The following is a 20,258-nucleotide window of genomic DNA, read 5'->3' as shown; positions in this document are numbered from 1 at the left end:
TCTGGCCAGGCAAGCCATGAAAGAAAATTTCTTTTTATTCGACAATTGCTTCTATAAACAAAAGAAGGGAGTTGCAATGGGGGCCACTTTTGCTCCATCAGTGGCGAATTTGTTCATGGACAATTTTGAAAAAATTTGGATTTCACATTCTCCTTTTGGACAACATATTTTTAAATGGTTTCGTTATATTGACGATATTCTCATGCTCTGGAATGGCAACCATCAAGATTTACTGAAATTCCGGACATGGCTGAACACCTGTGACTCCAATATACAATTTTCCATGAATTTTGATAAAAATCAGATATCTTTTTTAGATCTCTTAATTATTCAAGATAAAGACCATTTTGAATTTGACACTTTTGTAAAACCCACGGATAGAAACACTCTTTTAGACTTCAAAAGTTGTCACCCTGTTAACTTAAGGAAAAATTTACCATTCTCGCAATTCCTTAGAATAAGAAGAAATTGTTCTTCATTAAAGAATTTTAAAATTCAGTCTAAAAAGTTAAAATTAAAACTGAGCCAACGAGGATATCCAGTGCAAGTTTTGAAAAATGCACAAAAAAGAGCCAGGTATTACGATCGTGACATGCTTTTGGGTAATACCCCTTTAAAAAATCAAACAGAACAAGACGACATACAAACATGCACTTTACGCTATTCAGCACATGGTAATATTCCAGCAGCGATTTTGAGAACTAATTGGAAAATCGTACAATCACATCCACTGTTTCAAGAAACAGATTTGAGAATAGCTTTTTCTAGAGAACAAAATTTAAAAGACATACTTTCCCCAGCAGCAATTGCACAAAAAAGTTCATCCACTTCAAAGCTGTTACCACAAGGATTCTTTAAATGTGGCAAATGCAGCTTTTGTGACTCTGTCGTCTCTACAAAACAATTCACAAATCCAAATACAGGCAAAGTGCATAAAATACAACATTTTCTTACTTGCAATTCTGACCATATTATTTATATAATAATATGTCCATGCAGAATGTGGTACGTGGGAATGTCCACCAGAGCTTTTAAAACAAGACTTTCGGAACATAAATCTAGTTTAAAACATAAAAGATTATCTGCACCCCTCGTTGAACACTGCACACAAGCAGGACACGTTTTTGAAGATTTAAAAAGTTTCTGTATCGACAAAATTGACCATCTTACACGAGGGGGCAATAGACAAAAATTGCTCCATCAAAAAGAATGTAAATGGATTTTCAATCTTAAAACTTTGAAACCGGCTGGTTTAAATAGTTCTATAGATTGGCATGCTTTTTTCTGAACATTTTTTCAGAACATCTTTATTCATTGATAACATCTTAATTTCATTTATTCCATTTAGTTTGTTAAACTGGGTTTCTATATGATATCAAAGTATGACGTTAAAATAGGATATCATAGTATGACGTAGACATACTTTGTGTATTTAACACATGCGCAGAAACGGCAGCGTGCCGACGCCATTTTTAAATCTGCAAAGGCGGATTACGCTATACACGGTGAGTACCGCTGAGAATTTTTAAGACTTAGTCTTTTAAAACATTCGTATGTATAACTTTTAATAAGACACTTTTTCATTTTGGCAGCTTGACGATATTTGACCCCTGAAGAAGCCATACTAGGCGAAACGGGTCCCGTTGGGCCATTAGCTCAAGCCAAAGCTACTTTGCTCAGCAAACAATCTTTCAAACTTCAAAAGATAAGTGTCAAGAGTTTTTCACTTTGTGGTTTTTTGTTTGCTATCACTATAAGTTGAGCACAAAACGTTCAATATAAAGTTTAAATTAAAAAAGTGCAGTTAAAAAATATTAAAAAACACACTGTTAGCCCGATGAAAGAGAACGTGCCAACCTGATAAAATCTGCGTTTCGGTGTGTTCCTTTGGACCACTGTGCAGCACAGGTATCTGAGGGCTACAGTGTTCACACTAAGTGATTTCAAGTCCTTTCTCATATTGTAGTTATACCTGTCTGGGACTTGTCACCATTGTTTTGAAAGTAGTGAATCACTACTAGGTCAGGGTTAGGCAATTCCGGTCCTCGAGAGCCGGAGCCAGGTGGTTTTCAGGATATCCACAATAAATATGCATGAGATAGATTTGTATCTCAAAGAGGCAGTGCATACAAATCCTATCATACATATTCATTGTGGATATCCTGAAAACCTGACCTGGCTCCGGCTCTCGAGGACCTGAATTGCCTACCCTTGGTCTAGATTTTGGTGGGTCCTTAATATAGCATAGAACAGAAAAAATTGCAAAATACTTGGTCAAAATATGCAATGGATTTTGTCAACTGTTTGCCTTCTTATAAGAACTGTTTATTTGTTTTTTTGTGTGTTGCAGGAGATTCTCCCTGCTTAGGTGCTAGGAAGCCAAATAAGTCTTATGAATGGATAACATACAAACAGGTAATATACCATGCACCTTTCCAGCCCCTGCACAAAATTCTCTGGGTATTTGACTTGTGTTAAAAAAACTTAGTTCAAGGTTAGAGAAATAATCTGGAAAATGGTGTAGCTTTTGAAATGTTCTGAGGAAGTGTTTAACACTGAGTGGCCTGTTGACCATTGCCTATTACTCCACTAAACAATTCATATACATAACATTTAGTATATTTGGCAATTGGCTTATGTGACTATAGTGACACACAACTTTGGTTATAAAGGGCAAAAAAGAAGCAAGGTATTAAAGAACACAGCCAAAATTCCTACGCCAGTCTATAAACCAATTAATATGCAAAGTCAAAATAAGACAAGCCACATGACCATATCCCGTTTCATGCCTGTTGGCAATAAGTGCAAGCTCTCTAAATTACTTCACTTAAATCAAAGTTTCCCTTGCTGGACTTGCTATCCAGACACCCTCCATGTATAAATGCTTTGTTGCCTTTTCACTATCAGTTTAAAAGACTTGAAACTGAAGGAATTTGAAGAGCTTTTCACTGAGCCCCATTTTAAGACTTGGCATTGACCTTCAAACCACAGTTGGAAATAACTGCACCTATACTTTTTTGATAGTGAGTACTGTTTTTCAGAGCTCTGAAGCAGTATTACTGCTGCTGGTTATCTACCCTGATATTAGACAGCAGGGTTCAGTATTGCAGGACATAAAATGAGAACCTGGGAGGTGTCATGGAATGATAATCAAAGGGCCTAAGTAGGTGTACAGCAGAACAAAGGAACATGTGGAAGACTATTTTCTTGTTCTTCATGCCCATGTCCCTACATGTGCAGTAATGTAGCTCTTCTACTTCAACAGAGACCTAAGCAGTTTAAGATGTAACCCAGATCCTAGTGGGTCTTGCCCAGCACCACCCCCATGAAGATGGGCACACAAATATGTAATTGGCTTGGGCTGGAGTGAACTTGGTAGGGTGAAGGATGGGGCTGGAGGGGTCCCCCACTCCGTTCTCTTCTGCCTTCAACAAAAGGGACACTCGCACACCTAATTTAATACAAATTCTAGTGCAATAGGTGAGATATTCTAGACAAGTGGGTAGTGTCCTCATGGCCATGTGCCATCTGCAGAAGGAATCCAGTTCAGATTTTTCTCTGCCTCTTCTGTACCTCACTGAGCTCCTTAGTGCCTCCTACAGTTTGTTCCTTCTGCACGTGTGTCTGCAGGAGTGTGTTCATTCTGCTCTTCATTTTTATTTTATTCAGTATTTTTAGTCCTTTCTTTAGGATTCCTTTCGCTTTGCCTACATGAGAACACACAGACTTCTGTCTTTAGCTGACAGACCAATCCCAATGGGTACCTGTTAGCCTGCCTGCTTAGTTTCTTTGGAACTCGGGGCCATCCCTGAAGTTGTCTCGCCTACTGTTAAGCATGGGTCAAGCACAGGCTGTTAGGTGCCCTTAGGAGGTTCGGCAGTGTCTCGCAGGGTGCTGACTGCATCTTCTTGCCTTCTCCCATCCTGGTGCGCGTCAGTCGATCCGCAGGGGTGGAGGTGCAGTCAGTATGGGGTCTGACTGGCAACTCAAAGATCAGCTTTGCAGAGCCATTTCCAGCATGAGACAATGATTTTCTAATCCAGCTACTAGAAGAGCTGAGGCAGGCTGTGCAAGGATCCACAAACAAGTCTCAGTGAGTATAGGCTGTTAGTCTGTGAGATGGATCGGGAGAGGTCTGAAAAGTGGGGGTTTCAATGTTTCTGCATGTTCCTCTGTGTTCCCCCAGCTGAAAATATCCTAAAATAGCCATTTTTAAAAACATGCTAAGGTGTGGAAAATATCATGATTTAATTGTGAATTTCTCACCGGTGGCCATCTTGTATTTTTAGCAATTCTATTTTTTTCAGAAGCTCCCTGCATCTCCAAAACTGCAATTTCTGCCTCAAATCTTGTTGGAATGGAGTCCTTAGGCACCGCTAATGTGAATATTTGTCAGTATTGTGCAAATTAGGCACTTAAGGAGTGTTGTGCCATATGGCACAGCTGGGAGGGATGGCAGCACAAAGCTTAGCCTCTCCCTTGGTCAAGCAAGTGAAAAACGCTAGATAGTCTGGTGGGGCAGCCTTCTTTATTTTGGGGAGCTCGGCATGGCTTTTAGTTGCATGTTCATGGCTGCGGTCCATCTGCAGACTCTCTGAAATGCATGGTTTGTCACGAGAAAGTGACTATGCACCCTAGGAGCTGGGAACTCTCTGTTTCTGAATCGGTTGTAAAGGAAAAATTTCAAAGCAGGCGTTCTTCCCCTGTGCAGTTCCACTCCACATCTGCTGTGTCTCCTAGTGGCATTGCTTCTCTGGGCATGTCCTTGTCAGTCAGCCGTTGTTCCTGATCCTCGTCTTTATGCTGTTGTCCAGCTTGCTGACCCCCCTTATTTCAAGGTGCAGCACTTTCAAGGACCGGGGGGGAGGGGGGACAGGGATCTTCAAATTCTTCAGGGGCTCTAGGGCCTGGGGACAATACCACAGTTCTGTACCTATTTCAGTCTATGGCTTTGCTGGCTATTTCTGAGTCTCTGCAGGAATTGCATTTGGTCACTTAGCCGGTTCCATCCTCTTTCTGGCTTTGTGGTGTGCGCTCAGTCTTCGCCTTTCTATGGCACCCTGATAAGTCATATTGCTCAAATATTAGAATTCTCGTATCTGGATGCGCTCTGTTAGTGAGGACCATGTTTTACTTCTACCTTCTGGCACTGGAGTGCCCACAAGGTCTGGATCAGCCTTGAGTGGATTCTTTGGTTATACTGGTGCCTGCCTGCACCTCTACCCAGGGAAAGTGTTGTGGTGCTTACAGGTATGCTGGACCGCCATGTGGACATTGTCCTACAGAGGCTTTTTGACTCTGCTTTGCAGTTTTCAGGCTGATTTGGATTTGCGTATATGCCTACCTCTCGCCTGTGCACCCTGGAAGTGAGGCTGTAGAGCAGGGCTACCCAAGTCCGGTCCTCGAGAGAGATTTGCTTACCAAGAAGGCAATGCAGGCAGATCTCTTTTTCATGCATATTCATTGTGGATATCCTGAAAGCCTGGCCTGCCAGTAGATCTCGAGGATCGGACTTGGGAAGCCCTGCTGTAGTCTTCTCAATTTAAGACTGGATCAGCTTTTGTGACTGCCGTTTTATATGCATTTTGCAGGTTTGGGGCATTTTTCATTTGTGCTCGCAGAATGCTCTGGATTAGACAATGGGCTGGTGATTCCACTTACAAAGGTTTTTGTCGAGACTTCCCTTTCAGGGCAGTGGTTTGGCAAAGGTCTGGTTGACCTCATGGATTCTGTGGTGGTCATTTGCCTTCAGACCCTGCCTGATAAGCAGACCCAGAACCTCTACAGGTTTTGGATTCTCTAATTTTCATGGCTCCAGGCATTCCCATTCGTATTCCAGTGCCACATCTTAGACTAGAGCTCTCTAAACAGTAATTACATGAAACACTTTTTCCATTGCTATTTTTTCATAATCCGTCCACTCTGAAATTCTTAACAAACTGTTCATTGTAATTCACTGCATTTTTTTAAGCTTCTATATACTATAATTTCACTGACTACCTACATATTGTAACTCGCTGATTGTCCAGCTCTTTGATGTGAACCGCCTAGAAGTCGCAAGATTATGGCGGTATAGAAGAATAAAGTTATTATTATTATTAGTGATACTCCAGCTACAGACGTGCCCAGCCATCTGGATCCCATCCTTTACCCCCCTGCCAAGAAGGTGCACTGCACCAGGCTGGGGGACCCCCATCCCCTCTCTCCTGATAGGAGGCAGGTTGTTTGCGTTTTGTCGGCTTTGGTTTGTAATACATCTGATCTGTGGAGTCTAGACTTTGGTCAGGCTGCGTTTGGAATTCACCTGGTCTCTGACCAGTTGGTTCATGGAATCTCCCACTGAGCCCCCAGACATGGTGCTCCAATTGCAGGCCACCGTACAGAGCTTGCTAGATATTCAAGTTCTAGGGTGGGTACCACCCAATCTTTTGGGCTCTGGCAGATGCTCCATATGCTTTATCGTGCCCTTAATTGGCTCAGATTGCTGGGGGCCTTTCTGGAGCTGCAGTAAATAGAGGCTCTCAAGTTTCTGCGCTCACATGGAACCAGTGCTCTGTCATAGCAGCGGTGGTCCCAGGAGTCAATTGCCACTCTGGATTTATGGGGGCATTTTTGCACATTCTGATCTTTACTGCCCACTGCAGAGACTTGTGGTTTCAGGTTTTGTTTTGGTTTTGGCCTTGAAACAGCTCCTCATACCTTCGCAGAGGTGATGATCATAGTGACTTTCTTCAGTAACATGGGTCTGCGATTACTCCCTGTCTAGTCGACTGGCTAATCAGAGCTCCCTCGTTTTGAGGGTTGACACAGTGGCTCAGGTGCTCCAGATGCTAGAGGTCCTTGGTTGGATTGTGCATTACAGAAAGGAAAACTTGGGTGTGTTTTTTTTTTTTTTTTTACATGGCTGTGAGCTGCATCTGTCTTCCAGAGACGCATGGACTGATTCTGCATTCCCAGATTTCTTCCCTTCTCCAGTTCCTTCGGTGTGGGACAGTCTTCAGGTCCTGGGATCCATGGCAGGTTCCTTGGGTGAGTGCACATTCATCCTTTCTAGCTTGTCTTACTCTCTCATTGGGCTATGCACTGGGATGCATTAGACAAGTCTTCCTTGGTCACTGGAGGCTTTTGGCCAGCCTTATTTGTGACTTCTCCCACAATCGCTCTACAAGGACATTCTTCTGCAAATCACCTCCTGGGCTGTAGTGATGACAGATGCCAGCCTTTAGGGCTGGGCAGCCTGCTGCACTCTAAGTCCCATTCAGGGGTATTGGATGCTCTCTCAGTGGAAATGATTGCTCATCTGATTGGAGCTCAAGAGCACTTCAACTGGCTCTAGTGCACTAGCAGAAGACTGGAGGACCAAGCGGTCAGTGTTTTCCAACAATGTAATGGCAGCCTATATCATTTGCCAGGGAGGTGCCAGCTGCTATTCTATCTCAGGAGGCCCACCTTCTCTTTCTGTGGGCAGAAAACTGCCTCCAGATGCTCTTAGTAGCACATTTGGCGGGAGTCAACATTGTTCAGGCCGACGTCCCTTAGTAGGCAGCCCTTGGTTTAGGGTGAAAGAGTGCTGGCCCCAGTGGCATTCTGAGCCCTTGTGCAGGGCTGGGATCAGTCCCGCTTTGACTGAGGAATCGAGCTGCATGCATGTGCTTTGCTGTGACATGACGTCTAAAAGGTTTGAGCTCGAAGTATGGGTTTTGACACTGGTGCAGCTGGGGCCCTCAGGAAATTCTCCTGTATCTTTCCTCCTTGGCCCATGATAGGCCAAGTCTTTCAGCAGTTCAAGGTTCATCGGGACCGTGTCATTCTGGTGGCTCCAGACTGGCCTCACAGGCTGTCGTATACATCTCTGCCAAAACTTCACTAGAATAGCATCCATCCTGGCCTACTTAGGCAGGGCTCGGTCTATGTGGAGGAGCTTGGTTGCTTTGCTTTTCTGGCTTGGCTCTTGAGGGTGCAGCCTTAGGCTGCAAGGGTTTTTCTGCTGTGGTACTTGGCATTCTGCTTGTGTCTAAGAGTTGTATGCTGTATCTGCTTCCACTACGGTATGGGAGACTTTCCAGCATTAGTACACTCCAGGACCATGTAGAGCCATATTCTGATCCACTTTTGGTGGTGCTGACTCTTCACCAGGCTGGTCTTGATCAAAGCATCTCTGCAGCATCTCTTTGGGTCAAGTGGCTGGGCTCTCATTTTTATACCCAGGGTCAACCTTTGTCTTTGGCTTGTTGCCCTGATGTTAGCTTTCTGATTGGTGGTCTGATGTGAAGAGCCCCTATTTATCTACCGTATCCTTTCTGGGATCTCACCCTGGTACTGTATAGACTATCCAAAACTTCCTTTGAGCCCTTTTGGGATGCTTCCCTGTTGGCCTTGATTCTACAGATGTTTTTTCTGATCGCTGTTCTGTCAGTGAGCTCTGCCTCTACTCCCAGCTTTTTTTTGCAATGCACTGTTCCTCCAAATCTGACTGGGATTTCCTTTCACATGGTTCCTTTCTTTCTGCCGACAATGGTTTCGGCTTTCCATATTGATGAAGTAAGTGTGCCTGTTTCTCAGCCTACTGGTTCAGACAACAGATCGTGTTTTGTGTTGACCATTATTCTGTCCAACTGGGCACTCCTGCTGCTAAGGCCTCTATTTCCAGATGGATCCGTGAGGCCTTTTCGTCAGCCTACATGCTTTCTGGTAAATAGTTTCCGGTAAATGGTCTGTTTCCATCCAGGTACATTTTTCTAGATATGTGGCTTCTTCATGTGCTAAAGCTGTCTCCCCTGAGATTTGTACAGCAGCAACTTGGTCCTTTATACACCTGTTTTCTCTGTTTTGCAGAGTGCATGTGGCGGCGGACAGGACTCTCTTTGGGGTCCTTGGTCTTGACCTTGAGGGTCAACAGTCAGCCTGCCCTAGCTTTTTGGGGACTGCTTTTGTATTTTCTAAGTGTCTAGAATGTCTCACCTATCTACTGGAAAACAGCTTAACTAGGGTAAGTACATTTTTTTCCAGTGCAATAGGTGAGACATTCTAGACTTCCACCCTGTCCTTCCTGCACCTGGTTATTATTGCACTTTGTTTCCTGCGTCTGTTTCTTGAATGCCTGTCAGCCTTTGGGGGCTGGGGAAGTATACTGTATTTGTTCATCTTTTAAGCATGAATAGGTTCTGAACTCCCTTGAGGTTTTGCCAGATGTTTGCAGCTGATAACCGTTCTGCTCAAAGGAGTAACGAGAATATTTGACCTTGATTGGTATGGGTGTCTTCTTCACATTTGTTTGGTCGCTCTTGGCGCTTGGGTACCTTGCGGGCATTTTCTAGTAGAAGGGCTCATGCTCGTAGAATAGCAAATCTTTTGCATTGTGATCTTAGAGGTCGGTTAGGGATATAGGTTGATAGCTTTCCTGACATGTAGGCTGGGACCATTTTGCCAAAGAATTTGAAGGCTAGTGTTGGTGCTTTGAAGATGTTGCAGTTTCAGATGGGCAGCCAGTATACAGCAGAAATCATTTGCTGTACTCGGCTATAGCTCCACTGCCTTGGTGATAGAGAAAATAATCCTAAATCCACTGGGCTCGCCCCCATTGTCTCGGCTCAGTCTATTGGATAAGCTGATTTTCCAGTAACCTTCAGGAAATCCTACTTGAGCCTAACTTTTTTTTTTTTTTTTTTTTTGGGGGGTGGGGGGGTGTTACAAATTTTCATTCTGATTTTAAAATTAATACAATCTTTGCACTGTAAGCCAAATGTAAATCCATGGTCTAACAGTGCTGCATACTAAAGAACCTAAAGAAAACCTGTGTCCAAATTAAACTGCCTTTGACCCCCACCTCCCTGCAGGTGTATGCTTGTTTCTTCAGTACACATCTCCACTTCACTCAAAATAGCCTCACTTCCCTCCCTTCCCCACCAGTTGTTATACTTGGCTCAATCATGAATCCTGTCCAGATGACATCACCTTGTCTGTAAAGTTTCTTGCTCAGCCAAACAGATCGTTTGCACTTTGACACTATCTCACACTTGGTCAGCTTCTAGTCAATGTGATTTATTCAGTGAGAAACCAAGCAGTTTTTCCACAGAATTTTTTTTTTTTTTTTGTCTTTCAGGGTTCTGAAAGCAAGGCCTTGAACCAGTTTAATTTGTTTAGATTTTTTTTTGGGGGGGGGGGGGGGATTTTTTTTTTTTTTTTACACAAATCTTTACTTTTTGGCCACAGTTTAGAACATAAAACAATATACATGTAATGCCCCCTTCAAGGCAGCTCTGGGTCTGGGAACCAACCTAGCTGGAGTCTCTCCAAAGGCAGTTTGGTCCCTCACTTGTCTAGCACTTGGTGCCTCCACCTGGGGAAAAGTGTTGGTGAGATGAGATCACTCTCCTCACCCTTGGGGGGAAAAACATAGATTTCTATGAACAAGATTTTGTGTGTTAAAACTATGTAATATTCTTGCACATCGCTTAGTTTAAAGCGATTTTCATAATTTTTTTAGAAACGGGATGGCTCCTATTCCCTTTCTCCTTTGGGGGATTTTTATAGCTCCTACTAGTTGCACGTAGCAGGTTGGTTCCTAACTACTTGTGTGCGTAACTTATTATTCCATGTTGAACTTTTAATTATTAATCATTGTTCTTTTATCATAAGTTAGAGCAGAACAGAATGTAGTTTGTCGCCAGGGTAGTTCCCTGTGCCCCTCTCTTTCTCTTTCAGTGGAGTTAAATTTGCTTTTGGTACTAACAAGAGGGAGTTTTTCTCCACTGCAAAAGGGGAGTTTGAGTGACACCCTTCTGCAGATTCACGATTAATGGGAAGCAACAGCTATGGTACAGAAAGAAGATTATCAAAGTGAGAACCTAATCTTTCATTCCCATAGCAGCAGGGCTGACCCAGGAACCAGCCGCTAGCCTCTGCAGCCTAGATGAACCCTAATTCTTAATCTAGTATGGGTGAGGAGGGAAATGAGTAATGCTGGATGGTTGGTTGTAGGTTAGGGTTAGACTTACCACTAATTTTTCATTAAAATTCACATGTTAAAACATTTAACCCCTCTTCTACGAAATTGTGCTAGCAGTTTTTAGTGCAGAGAGCCGCGCTGCTCCTGACACACATAGGAACTCTATGAACATCGGGAGCAACGCACGCCATCCAGCACGGCTCCCTGTACCAAAAACTGCTAGCGTGGTTTCATAAAAGAGGGGGTTAATGCATTAAATATGTAGCCCTAAATCTTAAATATTCAAAACCTGAAGTATCGGGTCCCCAACATGGGCCATGTTTGGAAAAACTATCCTTACTTGTTCTCTTTCCTATCAAATTGTTGTTCTTTCCCGATTTACCTATGAAAAGCACATTTGTATATCCCTATATTGTATGGTCCCACTTTTAAAAAAACAAATTTATTTTTTGTTCATAGCTTTGTAATCTTTGAAAAAAGCAATTTAAATCAAATATGAAAAACTTGAAACTTTCCACACCAAAATGTTAATTTCAAACATTTGTCACAGAACTTAAAGCTCACAAGTCCAGTTCCATATGGAATCGTATGGGAATCTTTAAAATAGATATACTGGTACTGAGGCATTTGGCCTTGGCTATCCTGTTGCACCACTGTTAAACTTTCTATGGATAGCTTTTCCAACTTCAGCACAAGGCAGCTTTATACCTCGGGTACAAACAAATCCCTGCGTTTGAGCTGACAATGTTTATGTGGAATGGCAGCGGTATGTGTTTCATTGGACTTGTTGCTGTTTCAGGTTGCAGATCGTGCACAATGCATAGGCTCTGCATTGCTCCAGCAAGGCTTCAAACCAGCACCTACACAATTTATTGGCATCTTTGCACAGAACAGACCCGAGGTAAGTCTTGAATAGGGAGAGCAGTAATTTGGGCTGCACCCAAGTTGATTTTTCCTGAAGCAGAGGTTGAATTTGTATCCCTAGAATTCTTGGTTTGTTTGGTTTTTTTTTTGTTTTTTTTTAAGGATGACCCTAGGATTGTTGATTTATAGATTGAATGGTTGTAAGGCGGGTTGAAGTGGTTCTTTAAATTGATCTGGTTGGATATAGTTCTTAAGAAGTCCTAGCAAGAAGACCTAGGTGGATGTAGTTAAGAGGTTCTAGTACAAGCAATTAATAATTACGCATGCGTCTTAACAGTTACACATGCAAATAACTAATGCAACTAACACAGGCGACTAACACATGCTACTGACTAATTGCAACTAACTAATGCAACTGACACTACACATGCGAATAACTAATGCAACTAGCACGTGCGACTAACACATGCGACTAACTAATTGCACATGCGTCTAACAATTACATATGCGACTAACAATTAAACATGCAGTTAACAGTTGTTAGGTGGATTTATATGGTTCTTTAGGAGGACCCTGGTGGATATTGTTGATAAGAAGTCCAGTGCGAGCATCTAATAATTGTGCATTTGTCTAACAATTACTCATGCATCTTAACAGTTAAGCATGTCTCTGACAGTTACTTATGTCTCTAGTTACTTACACCTCTAACAGTTGCAAATCCATCAGAGCTGGCAATTTTAGCTTGGACATCCGAGATAGGCAGAGATCTAGCTGGCAGTCGGTAGTGGAAGTAGAAGGCTGGAGGACTGTAGCAGGTGCAGACGCTTCACCAAGTACCCTCCACAAAGGCGCGTACTAAGGCGCACACCTTTGCCTTGCGCCAAATGGCTGCGCGCCGTTGGTGCTGCAATCTTTATCTGTAACCCCGCTGGCTCGGGGGAGGGACAGAGCAGTGCTTGCATGCCTCTCTGGAACAGGCTCCCAGCGCAAAAAAAAAGATGGGTGGAGCTGTGGGTAGAGTATGGGCAGGGCTGTGGGTAGGGTCATATACCCCTTTTCTTTTTTTTTGTCTTCACAAATGATGACCCTACTTTAGTACCTTTTGAGGAAGAGAGGGGGTTGTTGGTAGCAAGTATCCTTTTTCACAGGCTTGTTGCTGAATTTCACAGTTTGAACTAACTATTGAACTTATGTTCTCTGCACAGTGGGTAATCGCTGAACTGGGCTGCTATACTTACTCCATGGTGACAGTTCCACTCTATGATACCTTGGGAGCAGATGCAATTGTCTACGTCATAAACAAAGGTATTCCATTTTTAAGTAACTTTAAGACTGGAAAGCTTCATCAGAAAGATGGCACTTGTAGACACATGAGTGCCACTAATTTGGCTTCATATTATTTCCAGGTTATAGCAAAAAATGTTTGTGGGATACGAGTCTAAACCAGAGAACATGCTAAATAATGGCAGACCAGCAGGATGTTAATTAACCCAGTAAGGTAGTTAAATGAATTAATTGTTCTGCACCCATTTTGTGAAGCGAAAATATTGTTTAGATTTCAATGCTATTGCTATGTAGCAAAATTTTCTATTTCCCATGCCTTTTTTGAGTTCATCACTATCCCCACAACTTCAGGCATCTACCACCACTTTTGTGAAATTTCATGTTGCTTTTAATTTTACCTCTTTCTAGCTTTGTTTTTGTCCTGCAGCATCCCTATTTTCAATTTATCATTTAATTTTTTTACAAGCATGGGTATCTCATCCCCTGTTCCACCTCCCCCTCTAAGGCATATTTATTTGGATCCTTGACACAGATCCTATACCATTCCTTGGCTAAGAACACAGTACAGGTACACAGCCAATTTCCCAGAACCCCTGGTTCCAAAACCTTGCCAGATTAACCATTTTGCTGAACCAACAGCGGTCACCTTTAAATACACTCTAATCCACTGATTATACACTTCCCATATGTCTCTAAAGCACCATGGACTGCTAGAACTTAAAGAAATATTAAATGTAAATTAAATAAATGAAATAAAGTACAGTACCGACCCACAATGTGTCTTAAAAAGCAATAGCTAGGGTTACATTTTTAAGTAAAAATAAGCCAAGAATCTTACAAAATCAAGGTATTGCCACCAGCAAGTGCAGTGTAAACAATCCTCATGAGTCCCAGATCAATAGAGGTACAGAATGGAAATTATAAATGTTGTTAAAATTTGGGAGCCATTAACGTCCTTTTGTCATGATTGATGCCATTTTTCTAATATTTTTCTATTATGTAAGATTTAGGGTTGGGTGGGGGGTGGGTTTCCATTATATGAAAATAAGTAGAGGGATTCCAGGGTGGGAGGGGGAGGGTTATATTTATAATTATAAGATATAATGATAAGATGCACAAGTGCTTAGATTTATGTTTATTATAAATTTTTGTACACTTGATGAAAGTTTTAAAATGAATTTAAAAAAAAACAACAAACAATCCTCATGAGCACGGCTACATGACATCTGTGGGCCACACAGTAAACTGGTCTGGTGTGTATTGGAATTTTGAGTTCCCGCTCAATTTTGTCTGGACTAAAGGAGGTGCTGGACCATCCAATGCCAGAAAATCGATGGTGTCCCTGTACTCAAAGTGAAGTCTCATCTGTTTGCCCAGGCACACTTATCGCTCCCTTCTGCTTGTTATGCCTCCATGCAGCCTAGCATCCTTCTGACTCTGGTCAGTGCAGCCTCTCTCTTCCAGTCACATATAGCATCTTTGGAAATTTTACATTTCTTTGTCTTAGCTTAAATACCAGCCCACACTTCTAACACTTTTTTGATAGTTTCATGTTCACTCCCTGTTTGTCTATTCTGCAAATCGTGTCACTCACAATAAGCAATGGTGTTCACTCTAACCCTTGTGAGCTGTGCTGCTTGTTTGTAGCCTCTTAACTACTTGGATTTTTTTTTTTTTTTTGACGTTTTTTATATTTAAATATACCAATCCTAGTGTAAGTCAAAAAGGCATGAACAAATCTAAAACCACACAAACTAAGAGCGAGGAGGAAAGCCTCGGAACCCCACCACCTCCCTGTTTGAATATGGGTAGGTGGCTGCTGGAGTGATCACTGGCAGTAGTAATATTTAAGACAGCCAGGGACCATATAAGACCCCTGAGGAAGGCATTTTTTTGCTGAAACGTGGCCCGTGTTGGGTCATTTTTATTGTATACTTAATTTATATCCATTGGGTCACTTGACTATACACCCTTTCTGGATTGTTATTTGTACACTTATTAAACTACAAACCGGTACATCCGATCTTCTGTTCAACATCTTTTTGTTGTTACTGCTTCATTTCCTTTGTGGAACATTTTTGGCGCTATTTGGATTTTGTCATTTTGCCCTCCTGGGCAGCTAATCCTAGTATGGAACCTTTATCATTAACTTTAATTTGGGCTCCTTATGCCTAGATGCATTGCTTTGCACTTGTCATATAGGTTTTGTTCTCTTATGTAAAAAAAAAAATCTGCATTTATAGTACCACTTTCATTTAGTCCACAGGCTTTTTTCCCACTTATCTATCTGCTCCAAATCTTAGCTACTTTCTCATTTTACTGAAGTTGGTATGTTTGAAATCCAGGACTTGAATGTGGCATGAATGAGCTCTTCCTTGGCTTATACTGAAATGTGCTTGTGATCAGTATTGACTTTCCTTTTGTGGGGTCTGCAGTTGACATGTGTAGTCTAAGACACCCAGAACTCACTTTCAAATATTGCTGATCTATGCCCTGAGCTTCCATGTGCAAACTACAGACTTTATACCTGTGTGGATGAAAATGCTATATATTTGAGATCATAGCTCCTTATCTTTCCACCTAAAACCTGTGTCTCTCCTTTTCCCCATTCTTTCTGTGAACACAACACCCTCATTTGACTTACAACCTTGGTGTAATCTTTGACTCCTTTCTCTCCTTCTTTTCACGAATCCAACATACTGCCAAAACCTGTCACTTATTTCTCTACAATTTCACTAAAATTGGACCCTTCCTTTCTGAGCGCACTGCCTCATCCACACCCTCATCACCTCTTGCCTACACTACTGCAACATGCTTCTTGCTGGCCTTCCGATAAACCGTCTTTCCCCTTCAATCTGTTCAGAACTCTGCTTCACGCCTCGTATTCCATCATGTCTCTGCCCACATTACCCCTCAGGTCATTTCATTGGCTTCTATCTGTTTCCGCATACAGTTCAAACTCCTCTTACTGACCTACAATTGTATTAGCTCCACAGCTCCTTATTATCTTTCCTCTTCCCACCGGGCACTCTGCTCATTGGATAAGTCTTATCTGTACCTTTCTCTACCACCGCCAACTCAAGACTCCATCCCTTCTACCTTGCTGCACTGTATGCCTGTAACAAACTGCCTGAGTTGATATGTCAGGCTCTGTCTCTGGCAGTATTCAGATCCAGACCCAAAGCCCACTTCTCTGAAGATGCTTTCCATTCCAAACTTCAACCCACCTTCTCAGCACCAATATCCGTCTTAATCATTCCCTCTAATTCCCCCACCTGAACACAGTGTATTGATGTACTATCTTGTCCAGTTTGTCTTCTTGAATCAGATTGTAAGTCCTTTTTGAGCAGGGGCTCTTCTGTATTTTGATGTACAGCACTGCGTATGATTAGAAATGATTAGTAGTAATGTCTCCATGACCCTGCGTTGAATAGAACCACACCTGGCTAAAATTTAACTCTTAAGGGAATTGCAGAAAGGACCGAATTTTGTCTAGGCTCAAGCATCAGCTGCTTGACCTCACTTCACCCCTACTAATTGCCAAGAGGAGCAGGAAGTGAACCGCTCCTCATTGGACCACTTCTCTGCTGTATTTAGATCTGACACATGTGAACCATGCAGGCCTCTGTATATCCCCTGCGGTTCAAACATAGTGGGCCTAGGATGGAAGAAAAGAAGCAGCTTGACGTGCAGCAGTTCACTTTCTGTTCTTGTATGATCCCTGCAGGGGGGGGGGGGGGAGGAGAGCAGCTGATGCTACTGGTGTGAGTGCATTGGGAAGGAAGAATGAGAGGTGGGGATGTTCCATGTGGGAGAATGAGAATTGACAGAAGTGTGTGTTGGGGTGTGTGGTCCTTCCTGGGAGTTAGAAATGTAGTTGGAGAGAGGGAATTGGGAAGACCGGAAGGGATTTCAGGTGTGGACTTCTGTGCAAAAACGCTGCAGATCTTGCACATTAAGAAGAGATGGAACAGGAAGCAATTCTCTAACCTTGATTTTCTGTCGGGCCTGTCATGTTCTTACCTGCTGGTATAATTGGAAACTGAATGCCTATGGCAAATACCAGCAGATAAGCATTGGGAAAAGTGTGTGGCATGCCAAGTCTAAATATGGTTGAATTTAGTCGGCTTGATGTACTTGCCAGAACAGGGACTTAACTTTTACAGAATTATACCATATAAACTGGAAAACTCAGCACAATAAGACAGGACAGTATTGCAAAAGGATAGAATTCTTGCCATGTAACTTGACATATGTCACAGGCTTATTTTAAATACAATTGGAAATGTATACTACAATCTTATTGGATTAAAGGCATCTGAATAATCTGTTTACTTTCCTTTGCTATATTAGCTTCATTGCCACTAATTTTTTGCGATACATCGGAGAAAGTCAAAATCTTGCTAATGAGCTCAGAAAAGGGAGCAATCAAAACAATTAAAACCATAGTTATCATGGATCCCTTTGACCTTGATCTTGTTGAGCAGGGGAAGAACTGTGGGGTGACAATCTTCAGTCTGAAAGAATTTGAGGTAAGAGTCCCTGTCCCCATATAACTTTCTGTAGTCCTCTCCTTTTGTAGAAGCTAGCTGAACATAAAGGTGCATCTGATACCATGTACCAGACTGTCCATGTAGAAGTTATACTGGAAGACCTTTCCTATCCCACTATTAATCTCATTGTAGTGACTACATCCTCCAGGGCCTCAGTGCAATCCATAAACTGCTCTAGTGGTCCTTATAACCTTAAATCTTAACATCCAAAATTCTACAGGCCGAAAAATTTAATGTTTAAGTATCTTTATATCCAAGAGGCACCAGAGGTGTGGAAACCAGCATTCTCTGTAAACCACTTGCATTGCTGCCTTTAGTATACAATAAAGCACAAAAATAAACCAACTTCCCCCCCCCCCCCCCCCCAAGAATTGGGCTTGATTTGTGACTCGAAATGATAGAATACTCTTGAAAGAAAGGGGGTTATTTCCTAGACGTGTACCAATAGAAGTATTTTTCTGGGGTTATTGCAGAACCTTTTTAGCCATAATAAAATGAAAGGCACCCTTGAAAGGACTGGCAAACTCTTCTTACCAAGCAAAGTTATTGACAGGGTTCAGACTACTCTGACCCAAAATAGCAAAAAAGTACGTTTCCCACCTTCAAAATTTATTTTGGGTCTTGACCCAAAGTCTTGTATGAAATAGGGCTGGTCCACTGTGATCTAGGCCAGTATGTGGCCTGCGAGTCTCCTATTAGAATGGAATCCATGCATGATAACCAGGATATCTGATCATACAGACCAGGTGGAGAAGTATCTGGGGGAGGGGGTGGGGGGGGCACACGGGCCTCTTCTGAGATGGATGAACTAAGTTAAAAATGGAGCTATTACATTTTTTTGATAGGCAGTACTAAGCTGGAAACAGGCTATCCTACAAAAGATAGAGCTTGTTGATTTTTGGAACAGCAAAGGGATGTGCCCTTCCCCCCCCCCCCCTTAAATGTGTGGTGATTACTGAATTGTAGCAGTACTCCCCCCCCCTTTTTTTTTTTTTTTTTAACATGTTCCAACCCCTCAAATTTGTACAGCAATGAGTTCAGTAGGTAAATGCAAATGCACTGAATATCCTAAAAAGGAGCCGGAGGCAGCTACTATTTCAAATCTCTTTCCCTGTATAGTTTCCCAGATTCAGTCCTTGCTAGGACATCACTGTATTAGCTTCAGCTATCAAGTGGAGTATCGGTAGCTTCAGGGAATCCTAAACTTCAAGACGTCATGAATTCAAATTACATCTCAGGCTGTTAGACTAGTTCACATTCTCTGAAACCAAAGACTGGTGTGAAGTCTTTTGATTCTTGTCAAGGTAGATGTCATGACCTGAAACTAGTTGGTTTTAGAGGGTGGTAATTTAAGGACCAAATACTGTTTGTTTTTTTTGTGGGTTGTGTCTTTTTTTAACTTGTTCTGGTATTCTAGTTGAATATGAGCCACTCTTAACTATGCAGGTTATAAAACAGTTAATCTCAATCTGTCCCACCTTTATTTTAGACTTCAGCTTACATTATTGGTAGCTGTTCCAAGGTGAATTTATTCAGGTATAAAAACAATAGCCTTGGGCTGCAGTGACCCACAGCACCAAACTTATGTGCATAATTTTTAAGCCTTTTTTAGGTGTTTGAGTAATGGCAGAGACTGGTCTGTTCTAGCCCTGTTCAGGTCTGAAACAATCTCTCTCCACACAAAGGGCTGTGGTTCACTGGTGAGCTGCTGCTGCCTCTGCACCCAGAGGTTGAGATCAAATCCTGGTGCTACTCTTGTGACCCTGCACAAGTCACTTAATTCTCCAGTGCCTACTACTTTGAATGTTTGCTTTGAAATGCTAAAGTGACAGGCAGTATCCAAGTCCCCTTTCCCTGTCATGTCATCGTGTTTCTTGCAGCATGATATAGGTGGCTGGGCCTTTCAGGGCATGTGAGGCTCCCAAGTCATTTTAATATTCTGGACAAATGCACTTTTAAACTCTGACTTTTTGATTACCAACACTCTTTAGATGTGGTCCTCGCGCTTTTGCAACACTGAAAGCCAGTGCCACAATACTTGGCCAGGATTTAATGATACTAAGATGCTATTTGCGCTTAAACCCTGAATGCGTTGCAGAAGTTGGGGAGCTGATTAGTCGCCATTCAATATAGGAGATGTTCAGATCTTCATTTAGGTTAAACAGATGACTAGCTTAATGTAGAGGGGTTCAGATCGCCACTTGATTCAAGCAAAAACTGATCATTTTGCTCCTAGAAAAACTGGTCATAAAACCATAAATGACAAAACTAGAATGTCTGGTGCTGAACTTTGGTCAAGTGATTCTTAAACTTATGAAAAGTTCACTTTTTAATTAGCTCTGTCTTGTTTATTTTACAGCTAAAATTCTATCTGTATACATAACTGTATTTGGTTTTCTTCTATATTCAGGATTTGGGAAAGGCCAATTTACAGGATCCTGTGGTAAGGGCTGAGCTTTACTATAGATTGCTATTTTCAATGGTGAATTAAAGGTGACATAGAATCCTGAGCAATCACATATCCTACTTGTTTGCTTTTTAGCTCACTTAATTTTAAAGTTAGTACTCATATTGGGCAGCAGTTTTTCCTTTTAGGCATCACTGGCAGT

The 20,258-nt window shown here is 42.1% G+C and overlaps 1 protein-coding gene across 2 annotated transcripts in view; it reads left to right on the top strand.

Annotated features, from left to right (window-relative positions):
- ACSL1 (acyl-CoA synthetase long chain family member 1) overlaps positions 1 to 20,258 on the top strand; it is a 227,055-nt gene that overhangs the window by 96,934 nt on the left and 109,863 nt on the right. For both annotated transcript variants that reach the window (XM_033943434.1, XM_033943426.1), the window contains exons 4-8: positions 2,351 to 2,415; positions 11,748 to 11,849; positions 13,018 to 13,117; positions 17,450 to 17,628; positions 20,060 to 20,092. In XM_033943434.1, coding sequence (XP_033799325.1) covers positions 2,351 to 2,415; positions 11,748 to 11,849; positions 13,018 to 13,117; positions 17,450 to 17,628; positions 20,060 to 20,092 — 479 coding nt within the window. The remainder of the gene's footprint in view (positions 1 to 2,350; positions 2,416 to 11,747; positions 11,850 to 13,017; positions 13,118 to 17,449; positions 17,629 to 20,059; positions 20,093 to 20,258) is intronic.

The sequence above is a fragment of the Geotrypetes seraphini genome, chromosome 1 (genome assembly GCF_902459505.1).
Source record: "Geotrypetes seraphini chromosome 1, aGeoSer1.1, whole genome shotgun sequence".
Taxonomy (NCBI): domain Eukaryota; kingdom Metazoa; phylum Chordata; class Amphibia; order Gymnophiona; family Dermophiidae; genus Geotrypetes; species Geotrypetes seraphini.
The sequence above is the reverse complement of the archived record's forward strand: the minus strand, read 5'-3'. Positions and strand labels throughout refer to the sequence as shown.